The sequence below is a fragment of the Panthera uncia genome, chromosome F2 (assembly GCF_023721935.1).
Source record: "Panthera uncia isolate 11264 chromosome F2, Puncia_PCG_1.0, whole genome shotgun sequence".
In the NCBI taxonomy this organism is placed as follows: domain Eukaryota; kingdom Metazoa; phylum Chordata; class Mammalia; order Carnivora; family Felidae; genus Panthera; species Panthera uncia.
The window spans coordinates 23,492,110-23,511,343 of record NC_064812.1 but is presented as its reverse complement, the minus strand read 5'-3'; the positions used below and the strand labels follow the sequence as shown (position 1 = coordinate 23,511,343).

The 19,234-nt window shown below is 35.7% G+C and overlaps 1 protein-coding gene across 2 annotated transcripts in view; it reads right to left on the bottom strand.

The window, feature by feature from the left end:
* Window positions 1-19,234, bottom strand: part of TRPS1 (transcriptional repressor GATA binding 1) — a 258,439-nt gene that overhangs the window by 6,859 nt on the left and 232,346 nt on the right. For both annotated transcript variants that reach the window (XM_049632995.1, XM_049632996.1), the window contains one exon: window positions 2,980-3,102. In XM_049632995.1, coding sequence (XP_049488952.1) covers window positions 2,980-3,102 — 123 coding nt within the window. The remainder of the gene's footprint in view (window positions 1-2,979; window positions 3,103-19,234) is intronic.

Here is a 19,234-nt window from a genome sequence, read left to right as displayed (position 1 = left end):
CAATGGATTTTGGAATTGCAGCACTGAGTGATAAAACTGTGTAGAAAGTTACTTGAAGAAACATGATTTTTCTGAAATATTTCTCAACTTCTGAGTCATGCACTAAGATGTCAATAGAGGAACATGGGCGATAGCCTTTATTGACAACTGTGGAAAAATTATACATTGCTACAGGCTGAACTGGGTCCCCTCATTCGTATGTTAAAGCTCTACCCGGCCATGTGCCTGTAGCTGGAGACATGGTCTTTAGGAGGCAAATAAGGATAGATGAGGACATAGAAGGTGGCTTTCTGTAAGCCAGGAAGAGAGTGCTCCAAACAGGACCCAACCACACTGATCCTCTGAACTCAGACCTCTAGCCTCCAGAACTGTGTAAAAATACATTCTGTTGTCTAAGCCACTCAATCTATGGTATCTTGTCATGGTAGCCTGAGCTGACCAATACATACATTCTTCTAAATAACTGTGAATGTGGATATAAACCTATTAAATATCACAGCATAAATAATCAAAGACAAATGAACAGAATCATGAAGAAAGACATCAGGTAATCAAAGCCATATCAGTGGGAGACTTTTTTTTAACCTCTCACTTTATTTCTCCTTGTTTAATAGTATTTTACATGCATAATCACTACAGAAGATATTACTTGTTAACAGGTGAAGCATTTGTTTTCTGGTGAAAATACAAATTCCTTTGTAGCTTTGGTTCAAATACCTGATACGTCATTCTACTCTGTGCTCAGATGGAATGCTTTCACTCAGGTTGGTTTTTATTCAGGTTAAGTACTTTATGATTGGTATTTAGATTATAGGACTAAACTCTATAGACAAGACTATACTAAAAACTTTACTTGTGGTAAAGAGCTCTTTGATTTATAAAATCAAAAGAATAAGTTTAATAAATTAATGCATATTTATAGATGAAAATTTAGGGAATTTTTTTTTAATTTTATAAAACATTTATTTATTTTTGAGAGACAGAGAGAGAGAGAGTATGAGCAGGGGAGGGGCAGATAGAAAAGGAGACACAGAATTTGAAACAGGCTGTAGGCTCTGAGCTGTCAGCACAGAGCCCAATATGGGGCTCGAACTCAACAAACTGAAAGATCATGACCTGAGCCAGAGTCGGACGCTAAACTGACTGAGCCACCCAGGCGCCCCTAGGGAAACCTTTAAGTGGCTAAAACCTGATTTTTCTAAAAGATTACTTAAATCAGCAAATCATTTCTACATAGAATATGAATATGAATATATATATATGTGTGTGTGTGTATATACATATATATATATATATAGTAATTTGTGAATAATGCCTAGAAAGAATGCACTTGAATGCAAGAGAGTATCTTTTACATGTTAAACAAGATCTGGGTCTAAATCCTTTTTGGAATGTTTCTATTGTCACAGAGGCATTTTGAAGGCAAGAAAGATAACACACTTGTTGCTGACAATTCAATTACTGGTTTCAGGATGAAAATTCCACATCCCTTGGATATACCACATTCATTTGTTGAGAATGTTCAGGTTTCTAAAGAGCTCATATTTGCATTACAAAAATATGCAGTATTTAATCTATATCTTGTAAGGAAACCGGAAATTTGCATTTATACCCTTTTAAAATCTTTGTAACTTCTGTAACAGTCTTTGACATGGGATGTGAGCATAACCTTTATGTACTTAAATTTATGATTTAAAAAAACCCTCAAAACTGAACACATCTTGTCTCTGGAGAGATGAATATTAAAATAATTATAAAAAAGAGTTTACTTTATATCATAGTTGTTAAATTATCATAACCTGGAAGAGCAGTGGTTTAATTAATTCTTGAACTATGATTGGCCAGAGTTCAATTAAAATCATTAATGTCAGTACTCATTAAATGAAAGCTTATTGCTGTGTTTAAATGGTGAAGGTGTAGAAAAAGTAAGTTGATGGGGTGGTGGTGGGGAGAATCTTTCTGCTGGCTATATGTAATAACTAAGGTTTTACAGTTTACCACCAATTAGTATTGTTGGCAGCATGCATTTTTTAAAGAGTGCTTCCAATGGTTCATTTATGAGGACGTTTTGTCTAAAACCGTATTCCCTGTAGCTGTAATTTATTCATTGGCTGTGCTACGAGCTATGGTAAAATGCCAAACAAAATGAAAAAGGCAGAGGGAAATACATTTCTGTTTACTAAGTGGGGTATTCCTATTTTTAAAGGCAGTTCTTGTCAGCAGATAAACTTTCTAAACTAAAAAAAAAATCCTTCGGGAAGTCACACACACAGATAGAGGGGGGAATTTGTGAGTTTAAACTTTATTATAGGATTCTAACTAAAATCTGACAAGAAAGGACCGGAAGGACCTCGGTGAGGCACAGAAAGAAGTCAGCCAGAGATCTGAAAACACAAAGCATCTTCGCACCTTACTCTAGCTGGGATGTGTGCTGTTCAAGCCCTCAGACACCTCACTGGAATAAGTCTATCGGAAGAACCTAAGAGGTTTATCTGGTGTTGGTGGCTCCTAGTTTAGAACCACTCTTCTGAACGCGCCTGACTTCCAGCCCCCAAAGCAGCCAAGATGACAACTGCAAATTCTAAAGTTAAGCTGAATATAAGCACCCTTCCCCTGCCCTATATTTTATACGAGTATACATTTTTTACGTAGTTTTGAACTTTTAAGGTTTCTCCTTTCTGCCTAAACAAATTTCACCAAAGTCTGATAACCACCAGTTTGACTACCTGTTACAAAAAGTTCCCAGAAATCAATCATTTTCCTCTTTTATATCAAAAGAAGCATAATGCATTGCTAATGATCTCAAATGTATCTCCCCATAACACTGAAGGCCATTTCACCATAAATCACATGTGTTCTCAAAGTGACTGTATTAAACTCTGCGGGAGCAGGCATTGCAAGCCAGGGAATGGTACACATCACACCACAGACCAGGCTGCTTTAAAAAGCTTTTCCTCAAACAGTCTAACAAGTTCTTACCGAGTGAAGCTTCTGGTAGAGGCCACACGCGTTGCATACATATCCGCCATTTGCATTCTTTCGCCAGAGAGAGGTCTTTGTGGTCAAGCAATTGGCACAAAAAACACCCGAGCCTCTACGCCTCTGAAACAGGGAAAAAAACACAAGGTCAGAGGTGAGTCACATGATCAGTGGAGTTAGACCAAATCAACCCAGGAGTTTTGTCTTTAGACTAGCAACAATGACAGTATAAAACCACACTGCCCATAATGAGGTCAGGTTCAATTGTGTTTAATAGGCACCACTGATTTTCATTATAATTAACCCTACAGTGATGGATGAGGTGTGTGCAACACCAAAGGCTTTTCACAGAAACAGCTTTAACTTTTTGAACTTTGGGTTTTGTGCCTTTAATGACGGCTCCTAAATGCTGAACCCTAAAATATACCTTTTAAAAGTGTCAAAACAAAAGTCAAAAGACAGAACCTGGCAATATGTTCAATACACTTTAGAAAGGGGGGACCGCATGCTACCTGAGCTTTAACATATAGTCCAGCTTATAATAAATGTGGCATGTGAACCATTTAAAATTAAACCTGATTTGTGTCTTTTTGTATGTCATTCATGCAACGCAAGTATGAAGAGAGTATAGCACACTCAGTTCTAGTTTTTGGTGTGCAATTGTAAACTTTGAAAGAGAACACCCTCGACTTCCCAAAGCTGAGGGGACCAGTATAAACTTGTGCCAACTAGAGGTACAGTGTTACTGAGAACCCTTATGAGGTGCCCTGCTTAAGCCAGACAACATAGTCCCATCAATGGCTGTTTATTTCATTTGCCTCAGACTTGGAAATCACAAGCGTTTCCGAATACAAATTGATTTTAGTGGGCTGAATTCCGTAATCACCAGATTCAAAAATAATCTAGGAATATTTAAACGTAGATAATTAGCATTGCTTGTTCCATTCTTGCTATCAAGTAATGATTCCATTAAACTCATTGAAACAAAAGTCAGGCTGTGTTTGTAGGCGCAAACGCGAACAGGCAGGAAATGAAATGCTCTTGCTACGAAAAAAGACAGCCTGAATTGCAACTTCGCTCTCCTTTCTCTAGGAAGTGAAGCCTTTAATGATAAAATATTCACATTAGATAAGGAGTGGAAAAAGTCTTGCTGGAACCCTATTTTGTTATAAATTTAGAATTACAAATACCATAAGTCAAAATTTCAGGGATTCATAAAATTTAGGCAATTTATTTAACTTGAGTCCATACTGTAGACGAGTGGTATTCTTGCCAAGAAAATACAATGGTTATAATTGTACTCTGATACATTTCAAATGGAAAGCTTTCTGCAGACATAATTTTGGCTTCAAGACTGGAACACTTTCTTGGCATTGAAAGGGCATTTGATTCATCGGGTGTTTCACAATGTATCACTAAAAAGACCTGGTGAGCAGCCAGTTCCCTATAGGGTAATTTTTCCATCCAGATGCAAGTGCTATCAGAGGCCCTCGTCAGCTAAACTAATTATGATCTTGCAATTGCTGATGCTTGCTCACTCTAACATTCGACATCCTCCATTAATCATCAATACAAGGAAAATGAATGAAACGTAAAGAAATGAGGGCTGGTAAGCTGCACAGCTATAAAAATCTGAAATGAGAGCAATAATTTAACAAGATTGGGGGAATGTTTTTAGTGTGCACAAAGTCAGGCTAACAATTGCCCTTTTCAACCAAGAACACGATTTCATTAGTGTAGCAGGTTGTGCTACTTTAGGTGATGTAATAAAAGCTAGATTTTTCACAAAGATAATCGCTTGCTCCCCTTTTCCTCCCTCTCCGCCCAAGTCAGGACCAGGAACGCATCACGGTTAGAGAGACGACAAATGTTGGGTGTCAGTCCGCAAGTCCCTGATGGGACCTACTGCAAAAGTAGAGACTGCTCCCTCCTGAAAATGAATGAACTATTAGATGCTATGTTTATCAAACATTCTGGGGCCCCTTTTATCTGAAGTAGGTTAGGGAGCCTAGTTAGGGTATAATTGTGAAACTTCCCCTGGGGCCATGCCATCTTTTTCCTAGATCTAAATAACACGTTTGGCAAATAAACACCAACTTGATCCACATAAAGGCAATGTAAATGTCCATTTGGAAACTAACCCACATATATGGCTGAGGCTCAAATTTGAATGTGTAACCATTCACTCCAGCCTGCTTTTCTTTCCTTATGCCCTGGGTGCTTGACACAGCATGCCAAAGTGGGTGTAATCCTGGTTTCAGAGCGCGTTTCAATCCTTGCACAATTTTGTGCTTAATTCTCTTGCAAAGAAAATGCCCTTCATTAGTTAGAGGGAAAGTCCTAAAATTATAGCACTGGTTTCCATGGGCATATCCTGCTTTAAGGAGCACTTATGCTCAACTAAAGAGGTATATTTTAGGAAAACTATACCTTATTTTAAAGACCTAGAGTCTTTAAATGCTAAACTGACCCAGAGTCAATATAGCATGGAGGTTAAAAATCAGATTTAGGAGTCAGACTACTTGCATTCAAAACATGTTTCTGCCTTTTTCCAGGTGCAACTTTAGTCAAGTCACTTAACCTCGCAAAGCTTCAATTTCCCCATCTTTAAAGTGTGAGCCTCTATAGGATGTGGGCAAATGGATGCAATTAAAACAGTGCCAGGGACACAGCAAATACCCAGTAAGGTAGCTCTTTGTCAAAGGGATTCAATTATATTTTTGTAAGAGAAAAATACTTTTTTAGTTTTGTTTTCATCTCCTTAATCTACTTATTGACCATTTTAGAGATGCTTAAGATCTATAGTTGGATATTATCAAATGCATTTCATTTGTGTCAATCTTATCATATATGAGAATGGAAAGTTGAGTCAGAGTGAAATATCTAGGTGTTCACACCTAGAATTCAATAGGAGCATACTTGTGTGGGGGTGGAAAGTAGGAGGGAGGTGAGAAATACTTCACATATTATCTCCCATCTACACAAATTTATCCCTTTGGTAAGCACTATACAACCTTATTTTTGGTGCACTTGGAATTTCTGGAGGCAGCAGAGAATGTGGGATAAGTGGACAGTATCCTTAGCTGTGTGATCACAGCTATCTCTGTTCCACACCTCTCTGAACCATAGCATTGATGAGAGCCCTGACATGGTCCCTCTGCATGTAATGTAACCTGGGTGGACACAAAAAAGCATCTTTTTGAAGTTATCAACATCCTTAGCCCAACCAAATGTAGAGAAGCAGTCTGTTGCCAAAGGAAGGCAGAATAGAAATCTCTTGCCCCACTTTTTAGGAACAAGCTTGGCCTTGCTAAAGGGAAAGAAAGGCACTGAAGACTTTATTTCATTCATAGTATATCATGCATGACAGAGTTTTAAAATATTTTGCCATTCTCCTTTATACTATGTTTGTTAAGGACAGAAGTCGTGGCTCCTAACAGTCATCAAATATTCTAAGTAATAAGCACCTAGGACAGTGCTCTGTCTTGAGAGGCTCAACATTAATAAGTTGAAAATAATCTACTGGAATTAAAAGAACAGGAGAGAGGAGAGATAAGGAGGGGAGAGGTGAGGAGAGGAGAGGGGAGGGGAGGGGAGGGGAGGGGAGGAGAGGAGAGGAGAGGAGAGGAGAGGAGAGGAGAGGAGAGGAGAGGAGAAGAGAGGAGAGGGAAAGGAAGGGAAGGGAAGGGAAGGGAAGGGAAGGGAAGGGAAGGGAAGGGGAGGGGAGGGAAGGGAAGGAAGAGAAAGGAAGAGAAAGGAAGAGAAATGAATCTTACCTGCTATTATTTTTTTATCATTATTGGTCACTCCTATTTTTGAAAAAAATGTTTTTAAAAAATATTTCTTTTAAATGTCTCCCATTTGAATTGACAAATTTACCTCCAGTTAGGCAGAGATGACTAATGATGTTGCAGAAAAGAAAAATCAAGAGAATTAATTTTCCAATCCTACATTTCACACTTATTTTTGAGGAACAGTCTAAGCCAGGTACTTGCGAGGTCCTGAGGATACAAAATTAGGTAGAACAAGGCTCCAACTCCCCTTTATATAAATCACTATGGTCATATGTTGCTGATGGCTCTATATGTGCATGTGTGTGTGTAAATAATAAGATTACTTCTCCTTTTCTACAAGCTGTTTTTAGGAATTAATAATAACTTATACCTCCATGACATTATTCAGGAGAGAGGAGAATCAAGTCCCATAAGGTCACTTGTGGAGAAGACATGAGAGGAATCCGTAGCTAGGGGATGACACCAGTGGTGTACCTGAGGGACGTATTTAGCAAGATTCTTCCCCTCCTCTCAGGCCGAGGGGAAGCTGCACTATTGTATACCTAAAGCCACGGGAGCCACACATTCTCTGCCCTTGGCTTTCTCTAAGTGCCTTTTCTACTTCTTTGTGGGCTTAACTGAAGTAAAGAGTGAAGGAAGGTGGGCCCCAAACCCATATCAATAAGAAAGTCACCTCAACTGAAAATTTCTGAAGAGAAAATTCTGGAATCAACAATCTGAGGAACTTTTTTTTTTTTAACTTCAAGTTTTATAGTTTGCCTATAACTTTTCAATCATATTTGTGTTGCCTTTATATAATTTCTGTTGGCTGATAGTTTCCTGTGTGAAAAAGGAAGGATGATGACAGAAACAGTTAATTACAAGGACTTTTGAGGCTAGCCCAATGACTGGCCTAGCAAATGCTTTTCAGTGATAATTACTGAGAATTCTTCGGGATCACTTGTTTCAATGTATTATGACCACAATATTGACTTTCACAACAGCAATTTAGATGATGAATTTGGACAACCATTCATGTTAGGATTTGAAATAGAAAATGACACACCCATCTTTTAATATAAGTACAGTTTAAATCCAACATAATTATTTTTCCTGCTTTGAAGTGCACCAAGAAGTATAATGGAGAAAATAACTAATCAAACAAATAAACAAACGGACAAAAAATTTAATATAGGTTCACAGCTAACCACTGTGTGGTATCACTGTCATTAAATTTTTCTGAAAGCTTCTGATTCAAGTTTTGCTTTTAGGGGGGCTTAATTCATTAGTCAGTTATATATCAGTGGGTTGAGACTTGGTACAAGTGTTGGTTACTAAGCCCAGATGTGACTTAAGAAAAAAATGAAAAGGTTTAAATTGGTTTAGCTGTTTTTATTGCTCATATTATTATTTGAAAATCAGCCAAAAACAAACATTAAGGTTTTCAAATTCCATTAACAAAGAATTTATTTCATTTGATTAATAAGAAATATTAATTGACTAAATTATTCATTCAAGTGGCTTAATATTTAAAGACATGCATATTTGTCTCCAAGATATTAAAGTCTCCATCGGTGAAAGACTTTGTGCAGAAATGGTCCTTTATATTAGTGCTCTATGAATAAGAACTGTACTGAAACCATGTAATTATGTAACGAGCTTTGATAGGCCGAGTATTTACTCACATTTTTTATGGTTTATATCTTAGCTATTTTAAATCAAATCAATCTGAAATTTAATATACATGCTGTTAGTGCAGATATACCTCAAATATTTTTTAACTCTTTAAATAATTTCTGTGTTTATTCTATTATATCAAGAATCTTTTGGGGCGCCTGGGTGGCTCAGTCGGTTGAGCGTCTGACTTCAGCTCAGGTCATGATCTTGCAGTCTGTGAGTTCAAGCCCCGTGTCAGGCTCTGTGCTGACCGCTCAGAGCCTGGAGCCTGTTTCAGATTCTGTGTCTCCCTCTCTCTCTGACCCTCCCCCATTCATGCTCTGTCTCTCTCTGTCTCAAAAATAAATAAACGTTAAAAAAAATTTAAAAAAAAAGAATCTTTTGTGAATTTCATTTTAGGGACATGTACAAATGGCTATAAGAGAAACTTTTGGTACAATTTTGTAGTAATAAAATTTCAATGATAAATTAAATCAGCTTGGCTTTGAGATAATTACTGAATGTCCACCATGTGCCTGGCACTATGTTACAAATGGGGGTTACAGTGATGTATGTGACAAATATGGCCTGTCATCTCTCTGGGTTTCCAGTAGAATGTGCTAAAAAATTGTTAATTTATGGAAATTATATGTAAACTTTTCTGAAGAAACCAAAGTACATTCTATCAGGAAACCTTTATCTATCTATCTATCTATCTATCATCTATCTATCTATCTATCTAAAGATTTTATTTTTACATTGTCTCTACATCCAACATGGAGCTTGCACTTACAACCCCACGATCAAGAGCCACATGCTCCATCACCTGAGCCAGCCAGGCACTCCGATAAATCTCATTTAAAGGCTGAAAGTTATCTACTAATCAGAGAGGTTACTCTCTGTGCTCCTTTACAAAAATGGGTAATAGTCTAGTCATTTCAGAAACAAGTTGATACTTGTTTATTATCCCATAAGGAATAATACCCTGTAATAATAGGATAATAATCAATAACATTACCCTATGAACTACCAAAAAGTTGATATGTTAAATAATGTATTTATTATTATCATGTATCTAGTTGACATTCAATAATTATGAATAAATGATGACTATTATTTTAGTCATCATCACTGTTATTACCACTTGGTGACACAGACGGCCACCTCTCCCTCCTTCTAATCTTCCCCAAGAGAGGATTCACCAGCTATTAACTACATATCAGTAGACCCTACAGAATGCACAGAATGCAGTACCTAAAACCACTTAAACACAGATGGTGGCTTGCAACAAACACCTTTAAATTAATAGCCAGAATTTTACCCAAAGCACAGGCAACCCAATGTTTTAGCAAGAGCAGGGAAAGAACGCTGCCGACACAAAGCAATAGTTATCAGTATCTTGACTGACTTTTGTTCCATAAAGAATTGTGAAGAATTATGCAGCTGAAATGGGTTGCACAGCAAGTCTCTGCCTGATTTAAAACAACCCTCTTTGCCCTCAGATTTCTTGCCAGAAAACTGAAGAGACTCTACAAGGTTCAGCCAAGCACCCATCTTACAATCATCCTATCTCAAAATTTGGAAACAAAACCTGTTTACCCTGCTTATTAAATTCACTTCCTCAACACATCAGCAATGATAATGGAGACCAGTGTAAACTAAGCTCACATCCCTGGCCAGAAGCAGTAGAACATGCCTCTGTTCCAGGACATGAGGCAATCCATACTCGAGCAATCATGAACTGTACCCAGGTATGAATGTGCCTAAGACTGATCGCACTGACACATCAGCATGTGGGAGCTGCCCCACATATCAAGAAATGCTGGTGTGCCAAACACATTAGCTCCATTTCTTCTGAGATGCAATTGGTGTAGAGAGATAGCAGAAAAATCAAGATTTTTCCATGTATATCCCACACTTCAAATTGTTCATCTGCGGAATTTAGAAATTTGTCACACACACACAGAACCCATTACAAAGGTTTGAAGGACTCCATCTCCATTTTTTGACTTATCCTGTATTTGATAAATGAGCAACCAAATATCCAGTGTCATACCCAAATTACATAAAGAACCAGGACCAGAGGGGCGCCTGGGTGGCTCAGTCGGTTAAACATCTGATTCCCGGTTTCTGCTCAGGTCACGATCTCAGATTGAGATTGAGCCCCGCATTAGGCTCCGTCCTGACAGTGTGGAGCCTGCTTGGGATTCTCTCTCTCTCTCTCTCTCTCTCTCTCTCTCACTCTCTCTCTCTCTCTCTCTCTCTGACCCTCCCTGGCTTGCTTTTTCTCTTTCTCTCTTTCTTTCTCTCTCTTTGTCAAAAATAAACTTACTTAAAAAAATTAAGAACCAAGACTAGAAAAACTGAGATCTTTGGAGTTCTACCCACATTGTTTCTGTAATAGTGTTCTGCCTTTACAACAATATGTATTTAGACAGCTCAAACTGTGGTTGAAAATTTATGTCTGCACTGTCTTTTTTCATTCCACGTGAAAGTCATTATTGTCAAAAGAACTACTCAAGTCTTTCACTACTTCTATTTCTGCCACCACGGATCCGTTTTCACCTTCAGCTACAACAGTCATTGGAGAGTTTCTCCACAGGGACTTTCTTCCATGCCAGTGCCAACATCTGACACTGAAAAGGAAGCAAAAAGGCTTTCTGGAGGCACAATTTTAGCACCTCTTCAGCAAACTTCAGTGTGAGAATATAGTTGATCCTGTTTTAATACATTTATTGTACATTTTATGTAAATATATTTTGTAAACACATTTATTATGTAAATTATTCACACTATAAAAAATAAAAATCTTAAATGATCATGATACAGAAGAAATCTGTTGTAGAATAAACCTAAAGTGCAAGGGTTCACCTTCCATGCACTTAAATAAAAACACAAATAGAGTTATTTTATGTATTACTTATGTGGCGTTGCCTTTATAATAGGTAATGATGATGATGATGGTTATTTTGAAAGAAACAGAAAATACCACGTAATAATCAGGAATTCTTTTCTTAGAGTGCCTGGCTGGCTCAGTCAGTGGAGCATGCGACTCTTGATCTCACAGTTGTAAGTTCGAGTCCCATGTTGGGTGTAGAAATTACTTAAAAAAAATAAGATACAATCTTTAAAAAAAGGAATTCTTTTCATATTAGCTACCAGATAATAACTGGTCCATAAAGTGTTTCCATCTTCACGGCATTCACATGGTTCTTCAATGGTTCCTAACATTCTTTTGATAAAATTTATGACACTTTCCCCAGAAAAAAATATGTCAACTGTTCGTAAAATAACTTCAGGCTGTTCAAAAGACTGTCCTTCACAAAATGTATCCAAAGATTTCATATGGATCTGAATGCCTGCAGATCCGAAGGTTAAGAACTTCTAACATATATTATCAAAGTTTAGATCAAAATGAATTACCAGGTATTATTATTCTCCCACTGTATTATTATTAATAAATTATTATTATAATCAATACTTAAATAATTATTATTAAATAATGTTTATTTAATTTATTTAAATTTAATTAATATTTAAACATTTAAAATTATTATAATTTAATAAAATCTATAATTTAATTATTATAGTTATACTATTATAATTTGATCATAATATAAAATTATAATTATAATAATTATAATTTAATAATATAAAATAATTATAATTATTATAATTTGAATTAATAATTTAATTATTAATATTATTATTCTCCCACTTTAGTTGATGAGGTGAAAAGATTGGGAATGGTCGACTTATCTAGTGTCAGAAAATCCATCGTAGTCTCTAAGTCTAGTTAAAAACACAACACTGTATTCTAGAAACCATTTCTGAATCAATTATCTATAGAATTCTCTTGCTTGACTACTTTTTGTCCCTTCCTTTTTTTTTTTTTTTAAGTGGGCTCTACGCCCAGTGTGGAGCCCAAAATGGGGCTTGAACTCATGACCCTGAGACCATGACCTGAGCTAAGATCAAGAGTCAGACAGACACTTAAGTGACTGAGCCACTCAGGCTCCCTTGTTCCTTCTTTAATAATCACCATCACACATCTAAGATTTCTCAAGACTTACTATGTGTAGGATTATATACTTTAGGCTTAGTTCACAAAAATCCTAAGAGACAGGTATTATTATTATTGTTGTTGTTGTTATTACTGTTATTATTATTCCCTCCACTTTACAGGTGAGAAAACTGAGGCCCTAGCAAGGTTTTTTCAGTTGATAAGTGGTAGGGCTAAGATACAAACCCAGGTCTCCCTCACTTAAGAGCCACAGTTCTTAACTATGTTTCAGGCCTTAGTACTAAAAAGGTGATTGGGGAATTTTTACCAAAAATATTTCACCATAACTTGGCTTTGAAGAACACTTATCTCTTCAAACCACCCTATAACAGCTGATTGAAATTATGCAAGTTTTGAAGTACCAGAAAGAAATGACTCATCCTTGATCAGATATGGCAACGATCTGTTTTGAGGTTGATAAATATAGTCATAGCCAGAGGAACACAGCATTTGGCTGATGGAGAGGTAGTGGTAGGGAAGGGGGATGGGTATAGTACACATGTTTTAATCCTGCCGTCTCAAAAAAAAAAAAAAAAGGCAAAAAAATGTATGTAAAATAAGCCTCCACTTAAAAGCAGAAATTAGTTGACACCATTGACTTAGCTCCTAATAATGCCAGTTACAAGGGAGGACAGCTGTGAACTAGAATCTCTGTTTTTGCATTAGTCTTGGCTAGAGATAGGGCAGGAAAAATGACGCTGGGTTTTGACAAGTTCTGTAAACACATATGTTCAGATAACAATTTACTAGATTTACTTTATATACTTGTATGTTCACTGGCAGAGACCTTTTGCAATGTGTGGTATCATCAGTATTCAATAAAAAACACTGCCAATTCTGAAAGATGAGGTTATTTTATTAAATTGCTCAGATTTGGATAATATGAAAATATTTGTAATTATTTCCCCTTAAATAGTTCCCTTATTTTATATATATATATATATATATATATAAATGTACATATATATGTATATATATGTACATATATAGGTATATATGTGTATATGTGTATGTATACACACATATATATGTACATATATATATATTTATATATATAAGTATATGTTATTCATCAACCTATGGAGTTGACTTTGACTCTTCACGTGTGATAGAGTTTCCATTTCATTACAGAGCAGCTGAGACCAAAATATTCTGAACTCTAAATACTTTTTACAGGCTATCAAGTTGAGAGGATACAGTACAGGTCAGATGTTAAAACATAGCATGTAGTCTGCTCAGCAGAAGGACAGCGATTGCTGCTTATTTCCCCTTAACAGCATACAAATTATGGAAATACAGTTAAATATACTGAAGTTTGAAACAATTAAGAACCAAGTTAAAGATCTGCAAATGTGTGTCAATAAGAGACTCTGACACCAAATATGCAATTTGGACTAAATACTTGATAAGCCTATATTGGAAATACCTGTATTATTGCATCCTCTAGGATTTAAATACACGGGCGGGGGGGGGGGGGGGGGGGGGAGGGAATAAGAAAAATGAACCTGAACTTCATTTAATTTTTGAATCTATAAATAATTCTTTTAAAATGTTATCTCATTTTTATGCAGGTTTGTAATTCCTTGGGACACATGAAGTTGTAGGTATTTTAATACACCTTTCCAATGGTTACAATAAATGCCTAGTATGTTATGTCAATGTTCAATCGAAGATGTATCTTCAAATGAGAACTCTGTAACTGCTATGGGTGAAACCAAGCTCGAGCAGATAATTTCATTACAGAGGCACTGTGCAGACAGGGAAATCTAAGCTGAGTTTTAAAGTTTTAATAACATTATTTTGAAACGACAAGTTGAAATTATGAATTTCCTTAACAATAATGATGTAATTTTATAATAACTGAAATCTTTCACGGGAAAAGTCTTTCTTCAGTAATTCACACAGTCCATTACACAGGGAAGTACTCTGATAGGCTGGCCCTCTGTCACCCGCCCCCACCGGCATTCAAATAGCTCACGTACATGACTTCCTTTTCCATTACCAACTTGTCTGCAGTACCATCTGTAAAAACGAACACATACCTTGTGCTGCCAGTTTCTGCTTTTGCACGTCCATTAGTGGGACTGGCTGCAGCTGCTCAAGAAGAAAGCAATGATTGTCTTTGCTTTTATATATATTTCCCCTCCAGTCCTACCATATCAGCGCAAGGCAATACATCGTCTTGAGGAGGAACTGCACTTAATCACCTTCCTCGGACCCAGTTCTCTGTGTGATCTGGAGTTTGTTAATCACACTGTATCACAGACCAAAGCAAGAACTACCTCATCGCATCAAGCACTCTCGAGACGACCCCTCAGTCACTCCTACCAGGAGCAACAGTTAAAATCATTTTGTACTGTAACAGTCTGTACAGGGAGTAAGTATCAGGAAACCAATACTGAGGCCTGGAAGCAGCACATCCTGAGACACAAAACTCCTGGCGAGTGAGATTGTATTTCACGAGAGGGGCTTTGAAAATAAAACACAGCATCTAACTTTACTAAGACTTTATTTTCCCCTGCATTCATGCTTATTCTTCTGTTAGCACTGTTTTTTCCCTAGACAAAGATTATTAAACTGTTCACGATCTTTGCAGAAGTAGCAAATATAGTAAAGAAATTACCCCAAATTAATTTTTAAAGCGATCTGCCTCTAAGAAACAACATTTCTCCCTATTGTGGGAATGATATGAATGAAAAAAAAAAAACCACCAGCAATTACTAAGTTCTTAAAAATATTTCAGAAAAAGATTTACAGAGAAGGTGAAATTAAAAGCACACACAAAAGAAAGAGATCCAAAAAATGATTTAAGTCTGTTTCCTGTGCTATTCCACATTTACAAATTTACCCAAAATATATCAAAACTACTCTTTTTCTTAAAAGGTATTTTGCTGTCAGTGTGTAATCAGCTTTGGAACATCAGAATGCCAATTCTACCTTAGCTTCTCATCTATTAAATTCTCTTAAATCATCAAATGGCTCTGCTTTCTCCGCATTTAGGTATAGGAGATAGAATGCTGGATTCCAATTATTTACATATGTAAGTCGCTCCCAGAGGACCAGGGCTATTAAAGAAAGGGTCTATTTTTCTTTTAATCTTTACATTATCAGTGCACTGCACATAGTAGGCATTTAATTAATAACAGCCGAAGTGAACTGACCTCTATCTGAAGAGAGGATTCTGCTAATTTCAATAAACAGACATTGTGTTAAAATATACATATGTGTATACATATATGCATGCTATGATCACCACGTTATACTTGAAGTGAAGCTTTATTCATGAAATCTGTATGGCAGTCATCATTACAAAAAATAGGACTTGGACTGAAAACAGTTTCCCTTTCGTGAAATGCAAAATAAAATGAAAAAGTTATGTACACTTTTTAGACTATATAGTATATGACAGGGGGGCGGGAAAGAAATGGACTTTGCTTAAGCTTCTGAGCAATCTGCAAAACTAGTAGATACGGCATCTGTTGATGTGTATATTTGTGTATGGATACACACAAATGAATCCATTGCAACATTTCAGCACTGACGTAGTGAAATGTTGCTAGTTGCTTTTATTTTCATTAAAACAATATCACATTTTATAAAGGGCTAAAATACCAATGACGTTAAATTATAGAGAAAAACTGTGAGTTTCCTGGAGAGAGGAGAATAAACATAACTAACTACATGTACAAAAGACTAAAAATGAAATGAAGCCACAGATTAGCTAGGACAGTGTCTTATATGTCAGCCTAATAATTATTGGTTTTAATAGGTGGAGAATAAGATATTAATAACTTGTGATTTGCTTCTATTACTATGTTAGAGTCCTCTTAATTCACATATGTATAGAGAATACTGAATGCTGTGCTTAACCTATATCAGGAACTCAATGAGCATTCAATTCATCCTTTTGCTCTTAATTTCAGAAGATACTGAGTATCAATAGATACTACATTTTAGAGGATACTGAGTAACAAAATAAGATTTTGGCACATATATACACACATATAATTCAATTATCTATAGCTACATTTTTACTCACATATATATAAAACTTAAGCAAAGAAGCTCATATTTATTTTATTTTTGCAACATGAAGTATGAATAGTGATCCTAAAACTCTCACATGTAGGTGACTGTCTTAAAATCTAACCCATCAATTATGAATATCTCTCTATTTTCTGTCTCTCTTCTATTCTTTGTTTTTTTGACTGTGTCCCAAAAGACTTTTAAGGATTTCATACATAAATAAGTTTGGCGTTGACTTATTTATTTCCATGAGATTCATGAGTCTATCAAAGATACATGTCTCATCCTAAAACGTAAGTGGAAACTGGAGAAGGAATCGGTATGCTTTGGAATTTTCTAGAACATAAAGGAATGTTGGTAGGTCAAGTTCCTTTATGAGTATTACTCACTCTAGCTAGTTTTTTTTTTCTTTTCATATAGTGCGATCACATAGATTAATGTTATAAAAAATGACAATGGCTATTTAATTCATAGACTATATAGAATGTTGATTCCCATAGATTTATATAGATCAAGACTTAGAAGCCTTTGTACAAGAATTAATTTTTGGTGCTGGCTGTAAATTTATATCCATAAGCAAACATTTGGAATTTGACATTTTTTATTTTATTAAAAATATGTATATACACACACATAATACATCCACATGCACACAAACATACATTTAAATTAAGTATATGCACATATGCATGCACATTTCTTTAAAAAAAAAGTGGCTTCTAGGTCCTCCAGTTTAATAATTTAAAAAATTCAGGGGGATAGTATTGTATTTTAAGATGTTTACTTTAAAAAAACCAAAAAGCTATACTTCTTCCTTAAAGGTTATATCTGACTAGAAAATACCTCTGATGAAAAAGTAGATATAAAAAAGTGTAATGACAGAATCAATAAATCAATGAAACTTAAGCCAGCAAGTAGCATTTCATGAAGAATGAATAATTTACATACAATTAAAAACCATTTGCAAATTTTACATGCTCCAAAAATTGTGTACCCCCTGAAGGATAGGTTAAGGAGTGAGATCTGACTTAAATCATCCCTCTTTTTCTATCTATTTTCCAACATTTTATTTCACTAATTGCACATATGTATGTATATACTTAGTGTGCCCACATGTATATTTCTTTGGCAAAATAAAAATGGAAATAGTCATCCTCCTTTAAACTCATCCCAAATGAAGGCAATAATTCACAAATAAACAGAACAGACTGATTGGTACCACACTAAAACTCAAAGCAATTCACATTTACCAAAAAAAAAAAAAAAAAAAAAAAAAAGAGTTAAGAGTAAAGAGAACCTTAAACATAAAAGTCCTAACTTTTAAAGAAGAAGAAAATCACCATTAGCAGAGGTTTGGCTAATTAGCCAATCTCATGCAGGGCTTTTATGTTTGTAGGTTTACAAATTTCAGAAAATGACCAAATTATTCCACTTATACCATTAACTTGACCCCTTCCAGGATCTGACCTTCCTAATAGATTTGTTTTATAAGATATGACATCTTGAACAGCTGTGCTATTCTTTCTTGAACTTGACTTTTTTTTTAAAGCATGAAAATAGACTGATTTACTAAAACAGGAGTATTCTTTGGTAACGGTGGGGGAAGGGAGGGATCAGACATGGAAAAATAATGTGAGTTCCTGTCCGAGGGAGTCATTTTGAAACTCAGAGAACACTGAAGTATTACAAACATTTGTGGCCAGTTAGATAAATGACATACAGAGAATTTAAAAATAATCACTATGAATTGAGTTCGTTAACATAAGGAGATACGATTATTAAAATGGAGAAGAAATTCATTTGAATGCTCTGATCTTCAAACCCCTTACCACTGAGTGGAGGCCCTTATGTGCTCATTGCAAATTGCAGGATGTTCCCAGTCTTGTTAGCAAGACCCTCTCCAGAATTTTACTTTTTAAAACTAAGTATAAATCAAGATGAAGTTAGACAATTTCAGGGAAAAAGTTTTCTCAATTTCTTACGGGGCAAATAACTTGAAGGCACATTGGGAATTTTAATCTATGCTAAAAATACCTCGAGATAGATTATATTTAATATGGCAACTAAATAAATAGTTTGATTTAACCGGAATACTGGTCTCACTCAGAATCCTCTTGATAAAAAGAAACACTGGATTTATAGATGAAGTAGGAAGAGGGAACAACACATGTTTAATAATCACAGCTTCTACCCTTACTCAATTCTGTATCAAGTTTAATCTTGCAGAGGTACTTAGGCTTTAGTGTTATTTTTCTACCTTGGCTCCACATGGCATCTTGACTTACTCTGTAAGTTACTTCAGACAAATAATAAATTGTAGCACAGTATTAAAAGCATATATGAAGCTATTCTTAATTTCAATTATATTTTTATTATGTCAACTATCTGTTTATCTGATTGCTGCTTCTGACAGGTCGACCATTGTCTAACACAACCCAAGCACACTGTTACTTTTACAAGAAGTTAAGGCATTTGGAAAAAAAAAATCAGACAACTCTGTTTCCAGTGTCTCAGGGATAATTGTTACCTTTCTCCTTTTCAACTTTAAAAGAAAGCAGTGTCTATTTTGCTCAGGGCAGCTGTTTAAAGCTCCTGCTGTCAGAATCTTTTCAACTTGAGTAGATTTAAGATTATTTAAAAATGATTTCTGGATCTTCTATTGCTCTTAGTATTTGATCATCGGAATGTCCATACATGGCACAGTAATGAACCCAGGAGATACATATTCACACTCAGC